The 27067-nt window shown below is 34.7% G+C and overlaps 1 protein-coding gene across 1 annotated transcript; it reads right to left on the reverse strand.

Moving 5' to 3' along the window:
- Positions 1-969: 969 nt before the first annotated feature.
- Positions 970-27001, reverse strand: LOC132548987 (non-lysosomal glucosylceramidase-like). Its single transcript, XM_060212889.1, has 18 exons — positions 26795-27001; positions 23297-23385; positions 22898-23013; positions 22440-22658; positions 21430-21669; positions 20289-20391; positions 18182-18298; positions 15604-15751; positions 13714-13839; positions 13284-13456; positions 12728-12832; positions 12249-12356; positions 11172-11323; positions 10652-10758; positions 9747-9889; positions 8125-8237; positions 7612-7803; positions 970-1303 (listed from the first exon to the last, which is right to left on the reverse strand). Exons 1-18 carry the CDS (start codon positions 26968-26970, stop codon positions 1106-1108), a joined length of 2625 nt encoding a protein of 874 aa, XP_060068872.1. The 5' UTR covers positions 26971-27001; the 3' UTR covers positions 970-1105.
- Positions 27002-27067: the final 66 nt, after the last annotated feature.

Genomic DNA, 27067 nt, shown 5'->3' on the forward strand with positions numbered 1-27067 from the left:
ACGTATCCTTACAACCCAATCATCCTAAATACTCTATACATACATAACTGAAACTGGAAATTGTAACCTCATTCTCCACCCCTATTCCAACCATTTTTCTTTTCATCAGCCTATCTATCCAACTCCCACCCCCCCCCCACCATTTCCAAAACCTTTTTCTTTTTTCTAATCTTTCTCCAAACACCTCTCCTCAACCTTTTTCTAATCTTTCTCCAAACACCTCTCCTAAACATTTTTCCAATCTTTGTCCAAATCCATCTCCTAAACCTTTCCCCAACCTTTTTTCACCATCCCTCTCCCAATCCTACCTTTTCTCATTCCCTTTCTAAGGTTCACTCAACCCTTTTTCCAATCCCCTAGTCCTTTTCTCTATTCCATTGACAACCCCACTCTCCACCCTTCTCCCCAAACCTCTCGCAATCCTTCTATCAACCCCTTTCCCAATACCTCTCCCCAACCCTTGCATAATGTATATAATAATCATATCTGGAATTATCATGACGCATATATTTTAATATTTTGAAAATTTAACAAATTAGGAAAATACAGATATCATTTTTAATTTGAAAAACATTCACAATTAAACAGAGCACTCTTCCTTGCTGGTTTTATTATAACATGTACAACACTCTTAAAAAAAAAAAAGAAAAAAAAAGGTAAGAAAGAAAAGACAAGGGGAAAAAAACGTAACAATATCCTGTAGTATATATACTTTTCCCTAATAAACGTGTCTTCTGTTCTCTAAATCCAGAACAACGCATTTGTCAGCTATACTATACCCGAATATGGAGTACATAGCTTCATGTATGCAATGTTGGTAATTTTTTTTTTGACGACGAAGTAAATGCAATGTTCATTTTAATAGGATTTTACCAAATGTCAGTCGGTGGTCATAGCCAATCAAATGACTGAGAAAAATGACATACAATTCAAAAGATCAGTAAGGTATTAAATCTAAAAGATGTCCTTATGAAATCAGCAAATTATGCCAATCAACTTTAGGTGCTAAACACAATGGAATCTAATTCACCAATGGGTCTACAGGTAACTCATTATATCAATAAGTCATTAAACCATGGTGTGATCATTTTAGATGGTTTAATCATCAACTGGACATGAGCTGTGGCTGGAACTTCTCAAGTGCCCACTGCATTGACCATATGGCCAGTGGCCTCATGTATCCCAGTGATCTGTAGTGTTTATCCATCATGTAGGCTTCAGGTGTCTGGAATGCTAGTCCATACCATTCCCAGCAAACATGGTAGGCACCCCAGGCTGTTTGGAATCCCTCTTCTACCATTCCCTGTACAGACAGCATAAATACAAAGTTAATGTTGATATATATATATATATATATATGCATTAATTATTTTGAAACTTTAAATGTGAGATATAATCCATCACATGCAAAACCATCAAACACTTTTGTAGATGGCTATCAACAGCCTAATTGGGAATTTTGAATATATTTTCAATCAGATTGTGATATCTGTGCAATGTATAATTCACTGAAACAAGTTAGAGGTCCTTATCACTGACATTGGAATTTGATATTGAACCCAGAACAACATCAAAACTTTACACAGTTTACAAAAGTTCAATGAGTTAAAATATGGTACTGTTAATGGCATTGTTCCTTGTCTGACATTACGTAACATTGTATGGAACCTATAAAGCATATGAAGGTACATATAATATGTTAAGTCCTTTGATGTCTTTTTTATTTCACGATACTTAATTTATAGTTTACAGATGTTGCCCTCGAGTGTGATATTGTCACCATGCACATATGTGCCTCTTGGTTACCTGACAAATTTTACCAATATCAATATGAAACATGGTACAAAGTAGAAATTATGATTAAATCAATGGTGATCATTTAAAGAGATATTTTCTGAAGAAATCTTCTTGTCTTGTACTTATGCTGATTTTCACTTGCAGATGACTTTTAGACTGCTAAGACTAAATGTGTGCTTGGCCATTTTGACCCACCTCCAAGAATTCGCATCAAACCAGAGGAATACAGCATCCAATAGTCAGATATGTAAAATTGCAAGCAAGTTATTATCAGTACAACAAATCATAACCAGTGATAGTGCAACACCACTTTGAAATTAGACTTCTAAAAACATTTTGGAGATTCACTAACATAGGTTTATTAGGGCTTTTTACTAACTGGTGAAAAGACCTATTGCTACTGTTCTGTTTCATATCATTATTCTTATTCTTCGTCCATGACTTTGTGGCATCAAAATTTCAAAGTGGTAAGAGATATGTTTAGAGTCTTTTAAAGGTCTTTTATTATTACTACAGAAGATGTTCTGTGTAAAGCAATCAGCCATTCAGGTCACAGCTGCCTCATTAGATATTTTTGAAGAATTAGCTGATAACTTAAGAGAGTATATTACATATTGGTTTTGACACCAAAATGTCAAATTTTAGCAAAGCAAAATAAGCTGGTATACATGAATAGAGTATTAAATATACTTTCTTTTATTTCCCACTGGAAAATTTATGAGAGAAACAGAATAATATTTGAACTTTAAAAACATGACTGGGAAAACTCTCATCAGAAACCAAAACTTGTACGGTTAAATTTATAGCTGAGAGTGATATGTATTCATCTGAAGGCATAAGACAAAGGAAAAATAATTAATTTCTCATCTATTTATAGACTATCTTTAAAATTAAGCCAATTGAAGAATTATCTGAAACGAAATGTTGCCATTGGAAACACAAATCTAACTATTCATCCAGTTTAGATAACACAGTATAAATGACTTTCACTTGACGAAAGTCATCAAAATAATTAAGTGGAAATTAAAAAAATTACAAATATTTTGATTTTCAACAGAAAATACAAATGAGATTACACTACATCACTTCAAGATTCAATATGATTACAAATATTGACAAGATGTCAGCCTTTGTAGTGATGATGATTATCTAAATGATGTTTTAAGCAGCATTACATGTACGTCATAATTGACAAAATCACTGCTTTTGACAATTTAATTAATCATAAATGTCAGTCTCCTATCATTGAAAGTATGATTAATTTCAGCAATGTGATATTAAATGGACTATTTTAAGTCTACAAAGTATATTACAGTGATGAAAATAAACAGATGAAACACTTTCAATTTCACAGGTTTTACTGCTAAATTTATAAATGTATAGACAATGTCTTTGTGTTAACTTTCAAAACTCTATTTCTGTTCTCGTCTATAGTTCATAATGTTTAAGCTGATCAGAACTACTGAGGATCTTTTGTGCTGAACTGCCTCAGCTCACTGATGGAAGATTATATAATCTCTAGGCTAATGAACTGTATTTATCAAGATCAAGGGATTTTTGAGACAAAGATTGCTATTGTTTAATTACTCAAATTCATGTTCATTGCAGAAGGACTACTAAAATCTGAGTGGTAAACAAATCAGTGGTATGGTTTGATGAAATTAATTGTTCTAAAAATAAAAAAAATTAACCCCAGATTAATGCCAGTGATATAGAATGTGGATTAATGATTGTCACAACAAGGCTACCTGTACCATAATCAACCTTCTCTCCTAAGGTCACTGAGTTTATTTGAGGATAAAATGCCCAGAATATCTGGAAATGAAACACACCTATGGAAAATGGAAGAAAACTGGTTTAAATTTAGAAAGTTTGGAGGATTTCTATGTGTTGGTTTCTTGACCAGTCTTCATCTACTAATTAATTTGACCATATATAGACTATCAGTTAAAAGACATTGAGCTACATGTAAATTTAAGCATTAAAACAAATGTTCATAAAATATTGTTTTATTTTTTCAAAATTTAACTCCATGACAATATATGATTTTAGAACAGATATAAATCACATGAAACAAGCAGGATTTATGTAGTAGAGCCAACGCTGTTCGTGCTAGGTAGATTGGGTGTTCAGTTCCTTTACTCTTCGTCTCGATACCGAGAGTATGCAGTGTGATTGAGCATTAGAGAATATCAGATACAGAGTATCAAACACAACAGCTTCGGAGTAGTGTTTTGATGTTTATTATTATCGTCTATTGGTTTCGCTTTCTCCAGGCATTGTCAGATCAAAACACTTCTCCGCAGCTGTTGTGATCGATACTTTGACTTGAAACAAGATGTGTAAAATTTTGGAAAACGCTGACAAAGCCATATTCGTACATGTAAGTAACCTATATTGGTGATCTAAGAAATGGCAGAAAAAAAGGACAGTTCATTGAATTTCATTTTAATGTCACAGCATAATGTCATGAATGCAAATTCTGATAATGAAAGATGAAAACTTATCAATTATACCTCCAATACCCTAATCATATTACAGATGGCGCATGAGATCTTGAAATCAGGAAATGGCAAAATGTTATCAAGGATCCCCATACATCATCCTATTGGATTTTTAAGATAATAGCTCTACCTGAATGTCTTTGACACAGGAATTGGCTTGGAGGTGATTTTGAGGCCTAATAAAGTTCAGCACATCTGGGTTCTTATACTGCCAGGTGAGAAATCACCCAGGAAGTATAGAAAAAAACAAAATTCCATTTATGAGATGTGATGAACAGGTGTTCATGAATGCCTGGAGAACTTTATATCCAAACTGTAAATTTCAAGGTTTTAAGATAGAACCAAACAGTCAAACCTGATGACAGATCCAAACTGTTTAACGCTATGATATAACCAAACTGTGTATTGTGAACTATTCTGGTACCTGTTGAAATATTACTGGCTGAAACCGGTTTTGAATTGAGTCATATGAGTACACTTTAATGAGGTGCTGGGTATAAATATCTACAGAAGTGTCTTGGTTATTCAACAGAAGCAGTTTAAAGATTTTAACAAACCTTATTCCTATGACCTTTGACAGATCATCAAAGTAATTGATTTCAACAAACTTGGCAGCCCTTCATGCCAGGTTGTAACTGATCCTATATACGGGCTACTTGATTGTCAATGGAAAAAGTTGATGCTGTATCAACATTTTGCAACCACATAAGTTTGGAACTGAAAATTTGATATCATGTGAATCTGAATGAAGGTAAAGAATGCCTGTTTTTGTAAGTTTATGTCACTCAATAACAGAATGGTCAAATATTATCCTTCGCTGAATACATGGGAGTGTTCGGTGTAATTCCTGTGATGAATTTATCAATTTATATTTATGAATTAGTACTGTGACATTGTCTATAGATAAAGGGCATTTCTTGGATTTCATGAACCTGGTTGGGCATTGTGCCAAAAGAGGGTTTAGATATATTGTTACAAAATGTGGTTTTGATACTAGTGTAACCCAGATACATAAGTCGGTAATATTTAGGATTTATCAATACATAATATCTGGTTGACTGGGTGTGAATTATGAATGCACACCGTTCTCTGTAACTGTATTTACAGTGGATAGTTCTGCTACCTACTAATCCTATAAGTCTATACCATTGACAAACTTAGCTATCTTTTGGACAGCAGTCTGCCTTTGAAAATGCCCGCCATGCCAAAGACAAGACTCCCAGTTAACATGTATTAGACAATTTCATCAGCTGAGGTCCACCTGATATGAAACCAAACCAATGCAGCATTGGATTATGGCATCGCCATGACAAGACCTGAAGGATAAAAGCAGGGGAGTTTTGGGGGTGGGAGAGAGCTCATTAGCCCTATGGACAAACAGAGAGAGGGAGCTCACTAGCCCTATGGACAGACAGAGAGAGATAGTTCACTAGCCCTATGGACAGACAGAGAGAGATAGTTCACTAGTCCTATGGACAGACAGAGAGAGAGAGAGAGCTCACTAGCCCTATGGACAGACAGAGAGAGAGAGCTCACTAGCCCTATGGACAGACAGAGAGAGAGCTCACTAGCCCTATGGACAGACAGAGAGAGAGAGCTCACTAGCCCTATGAAGAACAGGTTGCACGATGATGAACAGTATAACTGTATGTTGATGTGATGTTGTTTTTGTACATGTAACATTATCATTATCCTACATGTACCAACAATTACGTGTGTTTATGCCTACTGTGTTACAGCATATAATAATGCTGGAAAATGCTAAGCAAACATCAAGACTTTAGCTTTCATCAGAAGCTGTTAAAAACTTTTAAATAAATCAGACCTCATTAAGCCTGAATACAGTGTAGCATGGTATTGTGAAGTATGGGGAAATGAACTCGGGTCAAAATACATAATGATGAAATGAACCCCTCCCCCATAGTAAAGTGAAGCCACTTTATATTTTGTTTTTAATCAATGTTTCTTCACTTAATTCCTTATTTCTTTGATTAATTAAGCTCCTCCAAACATATTAACACTGAAAAAATAACAAGGGTGGGGAAATTTAGGGTGGGTTTATATGATTGAATCAGGGCAAATAGAAAAAAAAATTAGTGAAAAAAAAAATTGGAAAAAAAATTCCCCACACTTTTTTTTGGTTTTTTTTTTGTTTTATTAGTGAAGAAAGAGCAATTGAAAAAAAAAATAAAGTGGCTTCACTTTACCATAATTGTGAAATGAATCATGGTTCACTTTACCATACAGCAACGGGTCAAGGCACTTTTCACAAATTTGGTGTTAGTATAAACAGCAGTGTTTATCTTTTATATTGACAGACATCCACAATTTTCTGTGCTGGTCACCATCACACATTTACTTGTTGAATTCACCATTTAGAATTACACTACTGGTTTACAGTGCTCATGGTGCACATTGGTTGCTGTAGATAATTCTTGAAGGTAGCATGTTTGTCAAATTGTTTGTAATCAAGAAAGACCATAACATCAATTTGTGTCTAGTGGAATTTCAATAACATTGGTATCATTCAAAACAGACAAATGCTCCTAAATTTCTCAAAATGAAAAAATACAACTCCCCACCCTCAAAATAATAACAAAAAGAAAATGTCTAGTGAACGTTTTGATTTGGAGTAATTTGGGCAACAAAAATTCCCTGAGCGATCTTCACACCCATCATGGAATGATCTTTATTAGTTCTATGCAAGACTGATAATTTATCTTCTTTTCCTTTCTTCTTGCTGTTCCTCCTTATCAGAATATCCATTCTGACCCCAATGACTTGACCAATATCACTTCTGGTGTCCCTATGCATTTCTTGCCTGTTCAAGAGACTTGATCAGTATCCCTTCTGGTCCCAGTGACTTAACCGATAATCCTTTTCTGTCACAATGACTTGAATGATATCCCTTCTGGTCCCAGTGACTTAACCGATAATCCTTTTCTGTCCCAGCTACTTGACTGATATCCCTTCTGGTCCCAGTGACTTAACCGATAATCTTTTCTGTCCCATCTTCTTGACTGATATCCCTTCTGGTCCCAGTGACTTAACCGATAATCTTTTCTGTCCCATCTTCTTGAATGATATCCCTTCTGGTCCCAGTGACTTAACCGATAATCTTTTCTGTCCCATCTTCTTGACTGATATCCCTTCTGGTCCCAGTGACTTAACCGATAATTTTTTCTGTCCCATCTTCTTGAATGATATCCCAAGTCACTAAGAAACATATTGTTAGGCCTCACAATAAAAGCTTCATATACCTCATCACCTGAGGACAAACGCCCATCCAATATATCACACAGAAACATACCTGCTGTATCATGTTGGCTCCTAGACTGTAGGTCACACCCACCCAGAATTCCTCTGACTGACAACTGGTGATGTCCTGTCCACCATCTGGTCTTGCCCCATTGATGGCTCCCATATTTCCATTGCCAAATCCCTTTACATTGAATTTGTACACAGTCTCCAAAGCACTTTGTACATGGTCCTCTGGGAATATCTGAAATGTTTGAGCGTACATTAATAAAAAATATAAATATGTTTTTTTATTTACAAAGTATAAGCTTTAATTCAACTAGGACATATGAACAGTTGAGGATTACAACTTCCTTTATCAGAGTAAAGAAGTTTCTGTTATAAACAATCCTTTGTAATAGAGAATACAATATCAGCTTTGATCATTTATAATTACCATAATACCTATAGTTAAAAAGATATTCAAATAAAAAATGCTGAACTTCTGATGCTGACAAAGTAAAACAGACACAAAATCAAGTTACTCTCATCACCAAAACCGATGATCTGTAGCTGGTGTACATACCGATGTGTCGGCGAGGCCTGATGCCGTGAGGAACCATTGTCCAGCCAGCTGGTCAGACATGATACTGTCATGATGTCCACCACTTGGATTACTGTCGTAATTGTAATACTTTCCTGTTCAATCACAAGGACAGTGTAACAGTCTCAGTGGGTTATATATATTACATATTAAATGAGGTATTTTCAATTTTACTCCTTTCCTATATCCCCCCCCCCCCCCCCCCATCTAAATATTCAAAGCATATGTTTCTTCTTCGTGAACCCTGAAATAAATCTTTACTTATGATATCAAGATTTTGATAAAATTAGAAAAGCCTGACATATTTTGGACTATATTAAATCGCATCATGGAGAAATAATTCAAGAGACAATGAAAGGTATTTCTATTTATTCAAATTTGAAGTCAAACCAAGTGCCCAAATAAGGTCGATGATATCAGTTTCCTGACAATGATAGCTGTTCAATGAAGCATGGGTTAGGATAGAATGGTACTTTGTACATCAAACAGCGTAAATCAACTTGTTGTTTGAAAGGTTGTATTTAATAGAAACAAAAAGATTTCTACTTTCTACAAGAGGCCTAGTGGCACTGACAGTCAACAGAGATAAGCAGTATTGATTATAAAGGTTAAAGGGAAAGCTTACAAGTGTCATAAAAAAGAAACTGTGACATTGTTGATAGCAAGTCAGTGTCAATACCTGAAAGCAAAACTGTCATCCTTTATTAATAATACCTACAAAGCTATTTCCAGTGGATAATGCTCAACTTTATACTCAAAAATACAATTTTTCAATAAAAATTACAGTAACTGAGAAGAGGATTTTTGAAATCTCTAAGTCAATTTGACCCTTTTTGGCCCCATCCATCAGCCCTTGGAGGTTAGTCTGGATCTATATGCTCAATTAAGCTCAAAAATATATTTTTCCTTGATAAACTATAGTAAATTTACCCCCTCCCCACAGGGAAATGTGAGACCCTGGGGCCATTAAATTCACAATTCTGGTAAAGCACATTATGATGTTTCCATCCATGAAGGGTATTTGATTCTGCCATATCTGGGTGTTGAAGAGAAGATTTTTGAAATCTGAGACAGTCTGACCCCTTTTAGCCCCGCCCATCAAAACACTGTAGGGTGGAGACCATATAATTCTATTTTGGACCAGTTCAGTCACAGTTCAGGACAAGTAAGTCACTGCTACAGGACAGGGACACAATTCAAGGAGACAACTTTTAATTTGATAATTAAACAGGTAATTATTTGTCAAGAGATCAACTGTTTTGTACCAATAAGCTGTATATGTAGCCATGTGTTATGCATGGGTGACATTAAATTCTGTATATGTATGGATTAAACTCTTTAGAAGATGTGTCCATGTTCTGACAAAATTAATTTCAAGACAACAAATAACTTTTCAACTGCTTTTCAATTCCAGGGACTGAAAAATCACTTTGATTCAAACGAAATTTTGACCCAATGAAATTTGAGTCATCCAAACAAAACCACAAAGATGAAAAAGGTAAAAATTTGTGACTTGAAAATTATTCCAACTGAAACAGAATTTCTAGTAATGTGATTACAAGACAACAAGTTTGAACTGTATGTATAAAAGACAGATGACTAACCATTCCAGACCTTTGCTTCAAAGGACACCTTGCCTTTGTCGAGTATTTCTGTGTATTTTTTCACATCCTCTTCATTTCCAAGGACTTTTCCCATCTCTATCATCATTCTGAGTGTAGCCAGCCACATACCACCACAGTAGGCACTATTTCAATGTTATAAATGTAAATAAAAAAACAAATCCAATCAAGATGAATTAAAATCTATCTTTAATCTGATCTGATATGGGTGTTAACAGCAAAGTAGATGTTCCATTTTGATATTTGTTGTTGTTATTTGAGCCTGCTCTGTTTTTTCTTACATTTGGAACAAAAATGGAGTTGGTAGTCCGAATCATGATTACAAACATTACTTAGAATAATGTTGTTTCTTACTTCAATATTTCTTGCAAATCAGAGAAAATAATAAATGATCTACTTGATAAGCTACTAAATTTTTCTTCCCAAATGGAAAACTTTGGCATACATGATTGTAATTTGTGTGTTTGTGTGCAGTGTAGGGATCAGTCATAACAATAAGAATCCTTTATACGCACAATCAAAATATACACAATATGTATGCCATGCACTCCCCTCTTCCCCACAGATTCAAATCACTGTGATAGAACTTGAAACATGCTTTAATGTCGTATGTCAGCAATCTGTATTTTTATATAGTCAAGGTCATTTCTTTACACAAACTTTGTCGGGCGTCATCCAAGGAACATATCAGTCAAATATCATGCCTCTGGGCATTTTAGTTCATGAGAAAAATTGGTTGAATGTTTTAACAAATCTGATCCATGTGACTTTGCTCACCTTTAGGCGAGATGAGCTAAAAATGATAAATGCCTTGTCAGCCACTGGGAGGGGAAATCAAATTGAAAACAATTTAAAGGTATATTTTCCACATTACCATGACAACTGACCTTGCTCCAGTCATGGACCAAGCATCAAATGTTTGGTCGGCAAATCCACTGTTTTCGATCAAGCCGTCGCCATCTGTATCCCACTTTTCTGCTATCTCCATTACTGTCTAAAATACACAAAATTTGATTTTGTCTTTATATAACTGGCCCCACTTGTATAAAACATCTCAACTTGAGATTTCCTTAAGCCCAGATTTTCCTCAGCTAATATCTCCTTGTAATATCTTGTATGAAAATTCCTCAAGGAATTTCAGGACATCCTAGCTGATGCCTTCCTCCTGTTCCTTGAGAAAATTTTATACAAGCCGCTTTTGAGGAGATATCAGCTGAGGAAAATCTCTACTTGAGGAAATCTCAAGTTGAGATGTTTTATACAAGTGGGGCCTGGTACAGCATCACTTCAACAACTATGGACCAAGAGTTAAATCAAGCAATCTCCATCTACTCAAATCTATAATGTTAACTGATATTAAAAACCTTTATAAAATATTCTATAAAACAGTTTCATAAGGATGACTACCTTTGCCACAGGGTACATGTTCCTCAGGTATTCCTCATCCTTGGTTATACTGAAGTCACGGTAAGTCTGAAGGACAAACTTTAGGTTCAAATCTTTCCATTCACATGTTGGGTGGATGATGTAAGCATTCAAGCAAGTCCATGGTTCATCCTCTGTGGCAAAAAAGTTTTAATGATAAATCCATCAATTTGAAATCAGTCCTTTAATTTCAATTGTTTGGAATAAAAAACCATATTTGTATGAAAAGTTCGATTAATTGAATGTCAAAAAGAATACTGATCAAAACTTTCTGAAGTATACTCTACAGTAAAGAATGGTTACAAGAGCCCCATGGGCCTTAATAGCTCCTCTGCTATTTTCCAATGATGTTTCAGGCCTTTGGTTGAAATCTATGCATCCATATAGCAGAACTTTAAAGTAAACATTCAGTTTGTTTGTTCTTTGTAATCCCTGACCCTTCTCCATTAATGCTTTAAAATTTCTGTCAGGTGTTAAGGAAGAGTAACATTTTGAACCCAAAACTTCAGCTGAAGTCCTTTTTTGAGGCCTCCTGCCCCCAGTGGTTGACCCAAACTCATTTAAGTCTTAAATGATTTTCCTTCCTCAATGATGTTTTGGAGCAAATTTGGTTGAAATTCACCAAGAGCTTTAAAAAGAATAGCATTTTAAATCAAACTTTAAACTGGCTTCCAATATGGGCCCCCATATCCCACCACCCTGTCCTGTAAGATTTGATTGTTTATCTGTAGTAGTTGTATTATATCACTAGCAGATACATGCTATGTATTGCCTGTAATTGTTCAAAGGGAGAAAACTCCAAAACATAAACTCTGATAAACAATGGCTACTCTCTACAATCCCAGTGTTGTCTGAACCCTTACATTAACTACCACGTTCCCCTCTGATATTACCTCATACCTATCAATGTATACCAATATTGCCTTATTTGGATTATTCCTCATCAGTTTTTTCCTATGAAGTGTGAATTTTAACATGTAATGCTTTCTCTCACATCTTGAACTAAACATGACTTCTGATGTCCAGTTTATTGGAAAAGAAGCTACCAGTTCCACTAACCTGGATCTCCAATGTCATGTGGTACCGAATTGCCCTTCTTTTTGATGCCTCGCATTCCTTCCATACAGAACTGGATGGGTGTGGCATCCTCTGACATCACTGCTTTAGCTGGAAAAGACATTCACATCAATATCGTAACATTACAGTTTTAATCTAACAACATGAAAGTGCTTCTGGTTAGAATTATATATCATACTTTTAAAAAAACATATTTCAGCACTCAAAGTATTAGAGTTTGAGGAAAAAGCTGAAAAATATGGATTACTGATGTTATACTGCAGAGAGAGAGGTGTAGATCCAAGACTTATTATTGTCAGGTTGTAATAACTGCATATAGTCTAAATAAGGCTTATTGATAACACATTGTGTCAGTATGGCTTATTGATATGACCTTGTACAGCTGTGTTAGTAGTGCTTATTGATGTCTTGCTCTTTTTGGACCTGCAGAAATGGAACTTGTGAATGTAAATAAGGCTTACCAATGTCATACTGTAGGGACAGTTGTATCTTAGGCCACAGCATGATGAGAGAGAACGAGGCATAATGGTGGACGTCATACGTGTTATACATCCTGTACTCATGACCTACAATACATTTTACAGTGGAGCAGCAACATACAAAATATATTTCTATGTACATAGACTTAAGCAAACAACTTTCAGTAATGTAAGTTCCTCTGAATAGAATTCATGATATCACATTCAAAACAAACCAATGCCAACTGAATTCCACATGCCATCATGTACATGGTGTCATCTGTGACATTAACTACAGGGCATGATTAGCCAAAATAATGTTCATCTTGTTTAAACCAAACGACAAATAAAATAAACCAACGTTACGAGAGATCTGATGGGCTAGCATCATTCACCTGATATAAAATGCTTTACATAAATATATAAACATCTCACATCATTGATCATTACAGTGGGTCTTCATCCAATTAAACTACCTTCAAAAACCTGCTTTCCTTTGGTTAATCAGTAGGTAAACTGTACCAACAGGACGCTTCCTGCTCTCAGAACCAGCCCTCACCTTCTAAGTAGGCAAACTTGCTGTATTCCTGAATGACAGCTGCCTCACTAGGGTCCTTGCTGATACACAATTCGCCGTCCTTCCTTTCTAGAGGGTCAGCCCAAATTGTTCCTCCATCACTCACATAGTACAGCTCATTGAACAATGCAGACTTATACCAAGCTGGTAGATTGCTGGTAAAATCATCAACAATCATCCTTTATAGTGATATTCAGTGAACTTGCATCCAAGAAAACTTACGTTTGAAGCATAATTATGGTGTTAATGCTCATCTGATAAAATTTGTGCACACCTATTTTGAGAAATGTTTTCATCCATTCTAAAAAATTTTCATATACTTTTTTTTTAATATTTTCAACATTTCAAAACATCAAATAATCGTATATTTTTTTTAAAAACATTTCTTAAAGATGCACATCTGCTTACATACCTATTCTGTAAGATTGGGTTCTGCCATGCCTCTATCTTCTGTTCCCATGATGAATAGTGTTGTAGAGCATAGCTACACATACGTGGGCATGCATCATTCTTGTACCCAAACCAGCGTCCATATCGCCTGAAAAAAATATCATCAGCAACATTATGTATATTCAAGCTTAGCAAAGCAATTATAATCTCGATAACAAATGAAATTTTTATGGTTCATTTGGTTGATATCATGACGAAGGTGTTATTGTTTCTGTGGTTGATAAGCTACAGTGTATATATTTTCAGTTGGCAGTAGGTAATAAAACCTACATCATCTATACAAGTACAACCATTCCTATGTTGCAGTAGGTTCTAGGCAAACATATCTTGATAATACCTATGTACAATATTATCTCCCCTGTTCAGTAGGAAGACACACCTACATACAATATTATCTCCACTGTTCAGTAGTTAGACATACCTACATACAATATTATCTCCACTGTTCAGTAGGAAGACATACCTACATACAATATTATCTCCCCTGTTCAGTAGGTAGACATACCTACATACAATATTATCTCCCCTATTCAGTAGTTAGACATACCTACATACAATATTATCTCCCCTGTTCAGTAGTAGACATACCTACATACAATATTATCTCCCCTGTTCAGTAGGTAGACATACCTACATACAATATTATCGCCACTGTTCAGTAGTTAGACATACCTACATACAATATTATCTCCCCTGTTCAGTAGTTAGACATACCTACATACAATATTATCTCCACTGTTCAGTAGGAAGACATACCTACATACAATATTATCTCCCCTGTTCAGTAGGTAGACATACCTACATACAATATTATCTCCACTGTTCAGTAGTTAGACATGCCTACATACAATATTATCTCCCCTGTTCAGTAGTTAGACATACCTACATACAATATTATCTCCCCTGTTCAGTTGGAAGACATACCTACATACAATATTATCTCCACTGTTCACTAGTTAGACATACCTACATACAATATTATCTCCCCTGTTCAGTAGTTAGACATACCTACATACAATATTATCTCCCCTGTTCAGTACGAAGACATATGTACATATAATATTATCTCCACTGTTCTGTAGTTAGACATACCTACATACAATATTATCTCCAGTGTTCAGTATTCTACATTTATATTACATAGACAGCACTGAAGTGGGTTACAAAAAGGTGAAGGTCGCGGTAACGTCACTGAAGCATAACTTTTCATGTACAGCACCATAAGAGCGTAAACGTAAAATAGAATACAATAAATCTAGCACTTTGTATATGTACATGTTTATCAGTATATGTATTTAAAATCATAAACAGAAGTGTATATGACAGATAAGTATTTCTATCATTCTGCATCAGTGCAGTCATCATTTGTTTTTTCCTTTGGTTTCACAGCAGATTTATGGTTAACAGACTACATCGTGTTTTGTTTATGTTTGGTTGCCTAATTCTGTATAAATTCTAACTTTCGACTGTGCACCTGTGTAAACACAGGGATTCATGTTCAATCGAAAATTACAAAAGAGCTAATTAACACAGATACGACTGACCGATAGTATTCAGTCATGCTGACCAAAGCCAGGAAATTTTACAAGAGACAAGGTGATGTTTGAATGTTCAACAGAAACGAGGAAATTTTGGTAGAATTTAGCAGGGATGAACCACAAAATATATTCGACACAAATGCAGTATTCGATTCAACAGTGTTTGAATCATCCCTGTTTATTTTACTGAGATAAAGAAGAGAAAAAATCCGGTCTGAACAAAACATTGGACTTATCTGATACATTAGATTCAAGCATGTTTGACACGAGTGAGTTTCACTGTATCTGTACAATACTATGCCAAAATACAGTACCTTCCATAGAGTTTCTCTTTGTTTTTAAAGTGTACAACAGGCATATCCCACGTAAGTGTGAAGTCCATTTCCTTCTTGCTACTTGGTGGCACTGTTACTTGAGAGCAGACAGCGACAGCAGATTCTTGTCCCTTTCTCTGTGGTTTGTCTGAAATATTCACTTTCTTTCTTATATCCATGCAGGTGACAGCATCAAAAAATAGTTTTGTTACAGTACTTATATATAGCATTAATCTACATCATGCCAAGTAGCCACAACTATGACAAGTGTACTAAGTTAATGTATGAGGGCTGAAGTAAGGATACTACAAAATATTTTTGAAGCTCTACATTAAGTGTACTTTTTATTCTCTATGTTTCTTTGATTTATCACAACTTCCCTTCACATCTAAACTTAGCTTCCATGGAAGAAAGATGCAGTATAATTAATGATAGTTTTTTGAAGTGAAATGTAGTGAACTGGGAGAAAGTGTAACCAAAGGGACATGATGACAAAGAAATTTGACAGGGGAAGGAGGGGGTTAACTACAGGTATGTAATCAATACAACATGACATAAAGGTACTAGAAATGAAAAAATTATGGTTTTAATGACCCGTCAACACATAAAAGGTCATTAGGGTCATAAACCATTGAAACACAGCAATCCCAATCCAAAATGGAAAAAAACATCAAACAAAGTGAAAGACAAATGCTTAAAATCTTAAATGGTTATATAATCACAAAAGATTAAAATAGTAAGTCAGAGTCTATAATATAGACCAACATCTTTCAGATAACCTAGAATTTTGTAAATCTCAACAATTTCAAAAAGGGTTTCTAGACTTGTAACGTTACGATAAAAAAGTTTCTCGATAAGATTGAAGGTCAATGCAGTCCAATAAAAAATGTTCAACGTTGAATGGCTAATCACATCCTATGCATCGAGGATTATCTTCGCCTTTCAACATATATGAACGTGTAAGGTATGTATGACCCATCCAAAGACGGGCAAGGACAACTTTGTCTCAATGGTTGTCTATAGTATGGTGACCATTCACCGATGATAGGTTTTAGGGAGTCCAATTTATTATTGGTATATTGATTTCATTCCTTCTGCCACTGAGCTGGTAGAAATTATTTGATAAATGGTTTAAAATCAGTAAAAGGAAGTTTAAAAACAACAGGTGGTGGTGATAAAGCTGCCTTTTCAGCACAATCTACTTTTTCATTCCCAGATATTCTCATGTGCCAAGGAACCCAGCAAAAAGCAAAATGAAAGTTGAAGACAAGTACCTGATATAGATAGCTCGCGATTCCACCAAGAATACTGAGGTGTTGTTCAGTAGCCAGTATCCATAGGTTTATCTTGTGTAACCATGGCCGAAGCAACCTTATCATTATCTTTTGAACCATCAGTACATAAATGTAGAAATACTTTATATTTCAACTGAAATTTCATGAACTTCAGGTTAATTCAAGGGCCAGACTGGAATTTCTATTGTAGCTCTTGAATTCACATGAAGTTGACTTCACTTCATGGATTGGTTAAATCAGACACTGACAGTTGCACCTTTCATTCATCCTTCTTGCAGTTAAAATATCAAATAGCTTATTTATGTTATCATGATGTTTCTATGATATTTACTGGTATGTTACTTTACTATACACTATAACTGCAGTTTTTTACATTATTTCATATACCCGGTACACTCAATAAAAGTAGTTGTCTACATTATTTAATGTACTCTGTAGAAGTAGTTGTCTACATAATTTTATGTACTCTGTAGAAGTAGTTGTCTACATTATTTTATGTACTCTGTAGAAGTAGTTGTCTACATTATTTAATGTACTCTGTAGAAGTAGTTGTCTACATTATTTTATGTACTCTGTAGAAGTAGCTGTCTACATTATTTTATGTACTCTGTAGAAGTAGTTGTTTACATTATTTTATGTACTCTGTAGAAGTAGTTGTCTACATTATTTAATGTACTCTGTAGAAGTAGTTGTCTACATTATTTTATATACTCTGTAGAAGTAGTTGTCTACATTATTTTATATACTCTGTAGAAGTAGTTGTCTACATTATCTAATACACTCTATAAAGTAGTTTTCTACATTATCTTATATACAACATAAATGTGGTAGGAGACCCAACCTCCATATATATTTCTAATAAGGACTGACAAGGGAAATAACTCTGATGAAATACAGGGGATATTATTATAAAAAAACAATTTTGATCTTAACATGTTCCCAAAATTTTGATAAAAATTCTTTATTTTCAAAGAACATAACGCTAGCAAAAACCAAAAAAATTGACCAAATAAAAATGTGACTAGCATATTATTTCTACCTAAAACATAACATATTATTCTATATCAATATTCATGAAAGAAGTAAGTCAGTGAGAATGATGGAATGGCAGCTGAAGGTAATACTCTGTACCTCGACTAGGAAACAGCAAGGGCATAAATACATGAGACATAACATATATTAATATCACTCTATATTACTGATTAACATTACTCTGAACCCCTAAAAAAACCTAAGGTATTAGTGATTAGGTAAATATTAACACAAACAGTGAGACTTCTTACCTGGACTAGCTGGGGGGAGGATGAGGTTGGCCAATGCACGAACCAGACGCACAAGTAGAAGGAAAAAAAGAGTAATCACTGTCTTTGGTACGCTATCCCTCCCCCTACTCTGGTTCTCTAGAAACAAATACACAGCACTTAAATCTGGAAATTAGATATACTACCTTAAGTACACTATCCCTCCCCCTAGTCTGGTTCTCTAGAAACAAATACACAGCACTTAAATCTGGAAATTAGATATACTACCTTAAGTACGCTATCCCTCCCCCTACTCTGGTTCTCTAGAAACAAATACACAGCACTTAAATCTGGAAATTAGATATACTACCTTAAGTACACTATCCCTCCCCCTAGTCAGGTTCTCTAGAAACAAATACACAGCACTTAAATCTGGAAATTAGATATACTACCTTAAGTACACTATCCCTCCCCCTAGTCTGGTTCTCTAGAAACAAATACACAGCACTTAAATCTGGAAATTAGATATACTACCTTATGTACGCTATCCCTCCCCCTAGTCTGGTTCTCTAGAAACAAATGCATAGCACTTAAAACTGGAAATTAGATATACTACCTTAAGTACACTATCCCTCCCCCTACTCTGGTTCTCTAGAAACAAATACACAGCACTTAAATCTGGAAATTAGATATACTACCTTAAGTACACTATCCCTCCCCCTAGTCAGGTTCTCTAGAAACAAATACACAGCACTTAAATCTGGAAATTAGATATACTACCTTAAGTACACTATCCCTCCCCCTAGTCTGGTTCTCTAGAAACAAATACACAGCACTTAAATCTGGAAATTAGATATACTACCTTAAGTACACTATCCCTCCCCCTAGTCTGGTTCTCTAGAAACAAATGCATAGCACTTAAATCTGGAAATTAGATATACTACCTTAAGTACACTATCCCTCCTCCTAGTCTGGTTCTCTAGAAACAAATACACAGCACTTAAATCTGGAAATTAGATATACTACCTTAAGTACACTATCCCTCCCCCTAGTCTGGTTCTCTAGAAACAAATACACAGCACTTAAATCTGGAAATTAGATATACTACCTTAAGTACACTATCCCTCCTCCTAGTCTGGTTCTCTAGAAACAAATACACAGCACTTAAATCTGGAAATTAGATATACTACCTTAAGTACACTATCCCTCCTCCTAGTCTGGTTCTCTAGAAACAAATACACAGCACTTAAATCTGGAAATTAGATATACTACCTTAAGTACACTATCCCTCCTCCTAGTCTGGTTCTCTAGAAACAAATACACAGCACTTAAATCTGGAAATTAGATATACTACCTTAAGTACACTATCCCTCCTCCTAGTCAGGTTCTCTAGAAACAAATACACAGCACTTAAATCTGGAAATTAGATATACTACCTTAAGTACACTATCCCTCCTCCTAGTCTGGTTCTCTAGAAACAAATACACAGCACTTAAATCTGGAAATTAGATATACTACCTTAAGTACGCTATCCCTCCCCCTAGTCTGGTTCTCTAGAAACAAATACATAGCACTTAAATCAGTTGAAAAAAAAAGAAAATTTTGCTTTGGTACCCTATCCAGCTACCTAAACTGGTAGTCTTGTCCTTCAGAAACAAACAAACAGCACTCAAATAAAAAAAAGTCACTGCCTTTTGTGCAATGGAATATGCAGAGTCCTAAGCCTATAATGTTTTGAGTAAAAGCAGTGTGAATACAAATCTGGGGTCATATTAGGCACTAGTTACAGGACAAATAGTGTGGGTGGTTAGTTGAAGGAGGTATTTTAGGAGATTGTTACTCTATTCATTATTCATTAATTTCCAGTTATGGGCTTTATTTTCACAAAAACAAAGGGAATGAAAAAGGACATGAAATTTACATTGATCTCTACAACCAAACTCCTTTAAGACTGCTAAAAGGAGTATCTATCTTAATTAGGAATATAAGCTACATATACTTTATGAATGTTTAAATCTGAAAAAAATATGCTTTAAGACATTGCGACGTGGAATAAAACACCAGTAGAAATTAAAAAAAAAAAAATTATATAGTCAATTTGTTTACAGGTAGTGATTATTAATTTGGATGTTGTTATATAGATCTGTACCTGGGGTAGAGTTGAGCTGTCCATCTTCTGCTAGATCATCCCAAAGCACACGTCCATTTCCCTTTGGGTCGAAGTGCAGCTTGTGACTTACATGTACATCTTCCTGATGTAACAGAATATCCAAGTAAATAAAGTGACATAATATCCAGGTAAATAAAGTGACAGAATATCCAGGTAAATAAATTGACAAAATATCAAGGTAAATAAAGTGATGGAATATCTAGGTAAGTAAAGTAATAGAATATCCCGGTAAATGAAGTGACAGAATATCCAGGTAAATAAAGTGACAGAATATCCAGGTAAATGAAGTGACAGAATATCCAGGTAAATGAAGTGACAAAATATCTAGGTAAATAAAGTAATAGAATATCCTGGTAAATAAAGTGAAACAAAATCCTGGTAAACAAAGTGACAGAATATCCTGGTAACTAAAGTGACAAATATCCAGATAAATAAACTGGATGTAAAGCTGTCTTTCAACAGCAAATACACCTCAATGTATTACATGTTTGTGGTTCAAATAATTTTATATTTCTTTTGATCAATTTTCACTTCCCTTCATTGCATTCTAGATTTTTGAAAAAGTTCAGCCCTTAGCATCACTAATGAGTCTTAGAAGGATGTAACAGCTGCATGATGCAGTTTAATTATTTATACCACTGTATTTAGTTCTAAATTCATATTGAAAGGTGTTATTCACATCTGTGTCTTTGTACACTCCTCAGTTTGAATGTTTATATATATTTATATATATTTTATACAATATCAAACAAATCAGGGTTTTAAAGTCGTTTACATGTAAATCTAATGCCAAAATACATGTCACTTTAGAAAATTTCTTGTTAAAACATCCATCACTCGTGAATTTCTATAACTTCTTTAAACCTCTTTCTAATGTCATGTACGTGTTTACTTACCAATGGCTGACCATTACAGTATCTCTTTCCAGTGGCTATAATTTAATTTTTATCTAAATACCATAACATATGACAGCAACTTCATTTTATGAATAAGTTGGAATGTTCCTAGCAAAAAAAAAAAAAAAAAAACTCACTACACAAGTGGTTAGATTTGACTTAGGCTGTACATGCCAGCTACTATTCTCAGTATCACGTATAAGGTACATGTGACCTTTACTGACCTTGTTGGCAGCAGCTATCCCATAAGTACACTTGATGTCACGCAAGGAATGGCGAATAAGAACACCCGTAACTTGAGTCCCCTCTGCATCACTTTCGAAGGCCTCGTTTTGACACTCCCCTACAGAGTCAGTTTTGGAGCCTGTTCCGTTTTTAAAAGTGAAAACAATACTGACATCCAACGGCTCTGATCCATTATTTTCCACAGACCATGCAAACACTCCCATGGGGAAGCTTGTTTCCTGAATAGTAAAAATTGACACATGGGAAAATTGCTGTGTAAAATTGAACGACAACCCAACAATCCAGGAGTAAGCTAAAGAGTGAAACTGCACTGTACTGTAGACACTGCTAGGTCATTGATGTAACAACAAACAAGAGCACACCAAAATGCGTAAAAAAAAAATTCCAGTCACATTTAAAAACATTTAAGGCAAATAGTGAACCATGTTTAAATAGAACTGTAATGTATAATATTTCCCATATATTAGATGCATTTTACATTAAAGAAAAGTGATTTTGGGTTCACGATTCAGTTCAAACAAACTCTTCTAACACATGATGGGACAGACTTCTTTGCGTGAACAGTCATACCTTCCATAGGAAATCAGAAAACATCTAGAAATTTCAATTATTTAAGATTTCATCCCAAACAATTTCAGATTGAAATATATCTTATTAGTTTGTTTTGGTGTACAATAGAGATGTAAAGTCTTCACAAGTCTGAAGGTAATCAAAAGTGTCTACACCATATAATGTATGTTTATACAAAGCTCAGTACACACACCAGAGTAACACATGCTGGAACCTGGCTTAATTTACACGTAACTAGTAAGAAGTAATTTTCAAATCACTTTGAAATGATATAACTCTTCAGGCATTAGTCAAATCTAAATTTTAGTTTATTTTTCAAAGTAAATCCTATTTATCAAAAAACACACGTAATGTGTGTTTTTGCGTCATAAGGACAAATTGTATCGTTAGAATGACCTTTCATGATATAGATCCTTACCTTGTAGTCATGAGGAAACACTGGAGAGATCTGACGACACACAAGGCGCAGTTTGTACTCAGGAATGTCATATACAGTCCACGCCCGTGGGTAGAGTGCATGGTAAGTGGCATTTGCAGCAGGAAATCCCCATTCCCAGGCCTTCAAGTGCTTTCCTTTGCGCCCAGTCAGGACCTTCTGATACACTGTTTTACCATTCTTACGAATACACAGGATAAACTGGTAACAAAAAAAACACAAAAATCAATCAGCGGAATTGTCAAATTGGCATATTTTACGACATTGCACTAACATTACTTCAACTCCTCCTTGCTAAAGATTGTTACATCCATTTGTAATATTAATAATCATGTAGTTTTCATATTCCTAATATGACAGGAGAGAAGAGGACAAACGTGTCTTACCCAAGGATGATTCTAAGATCATTTTGTAGTGATTTACATTTTTACAGTGCTTACCTGGTTTGCCTGGACAGTCTGGTGCTCATATAACCCTGGTAACATCTGGAAGCGACAGAATTCTCCTCGGAATCCTCGTCCCACTGTGCCACACCCTATCCCTCCTAGGGGGCAACCTGTGGAAACAAATCATCTCCACAGTTCACATACTCTGAGTGTTTATTACTAAAAAAAAAAAAAAAAAACCAGATCAAATAAATTTCAAAAAGAGAGGGAAAATAAGGAAATAAAAAAAATTCCGAAGGTAATTCCCTTAAAAGTGGCTCCATGACCATGTTTTCTCATTTCTTACATCTGAGAACAAACTAATTTCTCGATAAACTAAGATAAGATCAAAAATCACTAATATTTCCCTGAGCTTCGAAATGAGAAGTTTTCCCACATTCAGAAACTGCTTACCATACATGGATTTGTGCTCTACTTGGTCCAGGTGGTCGATGAATAATCGTCTCCCTTGTCGTCGTGTCTTCACCCATACTTTCATATATCTGACAGAATGACAAAACATTTACAAAAGCACTGTAACGCTTATATAGTTGATCTATCAATTTTTTATTAAGCCAACTTTGTTTTTCAATATACCAAAATACTTATTCTCTGTGATCTATTATGCATACCAAAAGTTTTATGGTTGAATTGTATAATTTCTATCAACTTTAAATTGGGTGATTCTTCTTCTAAATAAACATGTACCAAAGTTTTATATCGCAACATATTTCATTATTTTACAGGGAAACTTTCAACTATAAATAAGTTTTAAAAGTACACAGTGCACTTATGTATTTAGAATGAAGATGGTAGTTACAAAATGCAGGGTTAATACTGTAAGATAATTATATAAAAGCAGACTGGTGTGTATACTTTAATTTGTGAAACATATAATTAAGATATAATTTCAAAACCCAACATTCATGTAAAACATCACACTCATTATAACTGATTGACCTCATGTGTATGCAATTTGCAAATGTCATTCTCAAATATATGAAATTTTTCAAATGTCATAAACAAAGCAGAAAGTAGTAATATTTTCCGCAGTTTTTTTTTTTGAGTGAACGGACTAGGAGAGAAGAAAATACAAACAACTTGTCATTGAAGTTATTCAACTTTTTGAAATATTCCTTAAATCAAATATAGAGACCATACAGTTAGAAATTCCAGCTATTACACCTAGCATAATGACTTGTGGTTTAAACTAATTGAGCATGTGTCTTCTGTCTTTTCTTTCTGACAAAACAAAATAAGCTGTTGTAAACTACTACATGTAGTACATACATCTATATGTGTCAATGAACAGCTTGTCATTCAACTTGGATTGTAGAGTCATTGATAACACAGGGAAAATTTCAGCAATGTGAAGAGAGTAACAGGCTGGTTTCAAATGGCTTTGTCATTGTTCAAGTGTTATTGGTACCATAATTCTATTTAACCTCATAAACAAGTTAAATTACTCCCTTGATTAGAAGCAAGGGAGCAAGTGGTGAGGAATTCAGTGCTGACACCGGATGGAAAAATTGAGTAATGGGAGTTAATAAATCCTTGTATTCACCTGAAAACAGGACAATAAATGCATTATCATATGATGACAATCCATGCTTAAAAATGGCCAAAAAATGTAGCACAGGTTCTACGATTGTAATATTTACCTGTAAAACACCTGACATGGTTTTGAACTATAACATTTACTTCACATACACAGATTCAGACTCTCTCTGTATAACAGTGCAATATATTTAGACCTTTGACAGGTATTTTGACCAATCAGCATGTTGGAGAAATGACAGTTGTATATAATGATAAGAGCACAGCTCACAGAAGTTTCAGGCAAATGTGGCTCTTGTGGGACTTGGAAATGATACATTCAACAGAGTTGCTACCCTTCCCAAATATGTCAATAATGAAAATGGTATGGTTCTTAAACTGGAAACAAAACTTCAATGGAGAAATAATCCTTCTCAAGCATCTCTTAAAAACTTTAAAAAGAGATTAAGTGGTTGGGTGACCATAAAAAAGTTGCTTTCATTATAAAAATGTACCACAACAGTTGCTGTTGTGTTCATTCTACAACTGGTAAAGATGTACAAGTAACCACTCTTAAAAGCAAATTTATTACATAATCAAAATTATTTCATGCAAAAAAAGGGTAAGTAATCATTCTTTTCTCATTGATAAAAAGTAAATGCTTCTTTCTGGCGTGATTTTAGGACGTAACAAGCGCACTACAGAATCATGTGATCAGACCTTGGGAAATAAGTGTTTGCAGTCAGCGAAATAATGTCATATGATAAATTGGCTAACCAAGAGCCTTCTGAAGTGATTGGAATATGGTGCATACTTGATACCAACAAGTCATGACTTCTTACATTGATACAAGAATATATATGACTAACCGAGACTAGAGCCAACACCGTGATTTTTAGAACAGGTGTATAATGTTCCCGATACCCGTCACTTGGATACCTACGCTGGTATGCAGGGCGATTAAAGAATCAGGAGCAATCAATGACAAATATCAATCGCAACAAGCTCAGGGTTTGAAGAATATATATGTTACTATTCGTTCAGAGAATATTTCATGTTCAAACTAAGCGTACTTTGTAGAAAATATGTTAAGTTGGAATTATATGTTTTGGCTATGCAAATATTCATGTATCTGAAGTGCAATTTGCATACAACATTATCACAAAACTACATAGACACAACAAAAAAGTAATACAGATGTAAAAAATATGCTATAAAGATCATATTAAAATAACGGTTAATGTAACACATTTTGTTATTGGATAAATTTCCAAGATCTAATCCTTGATATATTCCTGAATTCTAACTCTAGCCAAAGATGGCAGACATCCTTCCTGCTGAGACAGACAATCAATATTGATATAGGAGAAACTACTCATAAAGAAATGCTAAAATATGTCATCGAAATGTGAAGTAGAGAGTACGATAATCATAATCCTGTTTCTGATTCACTTCTTCATTCCAAACGAGTTTGTGGGTAATGTAAAATGTCGATAAAGATGATAACATAATTGCATTTGGTGATATTCTAAATCCAGGCATCAGTTTCAACTAACAATATCACAACTACATAAAATCATATCACATGGTATTATTGTCTCTTAACTTTACTGGATAATTCTTTAGAGAATGATATATAAATCCCAATCTCCATATGAAAAAATATTATCCCAAATTTTGTCATTTTAACACTCAACTTTGTCACATATTAAAAACAAGTTACTTGATCCAGAGACGTATGTATATATATATATGTCTCTGCTTGATCTAATCTCCATTACAGGCATAAAACAAGCATACTATCCTCTAAATCAATCAATAACAAAATCATCTAATGATATTGATCAACATGACATGACTCCTAAAATTTATTTGCTTTCTACACAAACTAAATTATACAAAAGTACATTATACTGTATTTATACCTTATTTAAGTCCGATTCCTCTGTTTCAGTAAGTATAAAACTTCACTTTTCATATTTTTATAATAATATGTATTATGTAATTATACATGTAAATCTATATACATAATGTAAGTCGGGTTATACATGTAAATCTATATACATAATGTAAGTCGGGTGTTCGTGGTGGTTTACATTGTCCCTGTGGTTGTATACCGAACAATTACCAAGACACGGAAGTATGTCATAACCAAAGGGATATTAAACAAAAGAGAGTAGTATTTACCCACTATGAAAAATATGATGTACACGTTTGCATGCATCAGTGCACATCGTGATCCACTGACCGAAGATCTAACTGCCGGGGTAGGAAAATCGATAACAAATTACAGTACAACCAAGACTATAGTAACATTTAAACAACAAATACAAATAAAGACAAAGTATCAAGGAAATTAAATGTCTGTATATTCACCTTAGTGACAGTCCTATTAGTGATGGTATCTGACTCAACCGAGGTTTTGTGAAAGGGGTACATTTCGTTTTGCATTCATAATCTAGTTTCACTCGCCACCCGTAATCGGGCACCCCTGGAATATTTTCCTTTGGTGTCGTTTCACTGTCCTGTGGATTTTTAGGGTACGTTGCCATGTTCTTCCTTTCCAGTACCGCATCCGCTCTATGACAACCTTGTTTACCACCTGACAACGAGAAAATAGGACTTTTCCGTGTCTATTTTATCCAGAGA

The sequence above is a fragment of the Ylistrum balloti genome, unplaced genomic scaffold, assembly GCF_031769215.1.
Source record: "Ylistrum balloti isolate Yb309-2 unplaced genomic scaffold, AGI_CSIRO_Ybal_v1 Utg370038, whole genome shotgun sequence".
In the NCBI taxonomy this organism is placed as follows: Eukaryota; Metazoa; Mollusca; class Bivalvia; order Pectinida; family Pectinidae; genus Ylistrum; species Ylistrum balloti.

Bases quoted from the DNA above. Each gene is read 5' to 3' on its own strand.
- LOC132548987 (XM_060212889.1), bottom strand. From the start codon at position 26,970: ATGGCAACGTACCCTAAAAATCCACAGGACAGTGAAACGACACCAAAG. The intron at 22,659-22,897 runs GTAAGCACTGTA...TTTTGTTACCAG, and splicing joins AGACTGTCCAGGCAAACCAG to TTTATCCTGTGTATTCGTAA. The intron at 13,840-15,603 runs GTACTGTATTTT...TATTTTTTTCAG, and splicing joins AAAGAGAAACTCTATGGAAG to GCGATATGGACGCTGGTTTG.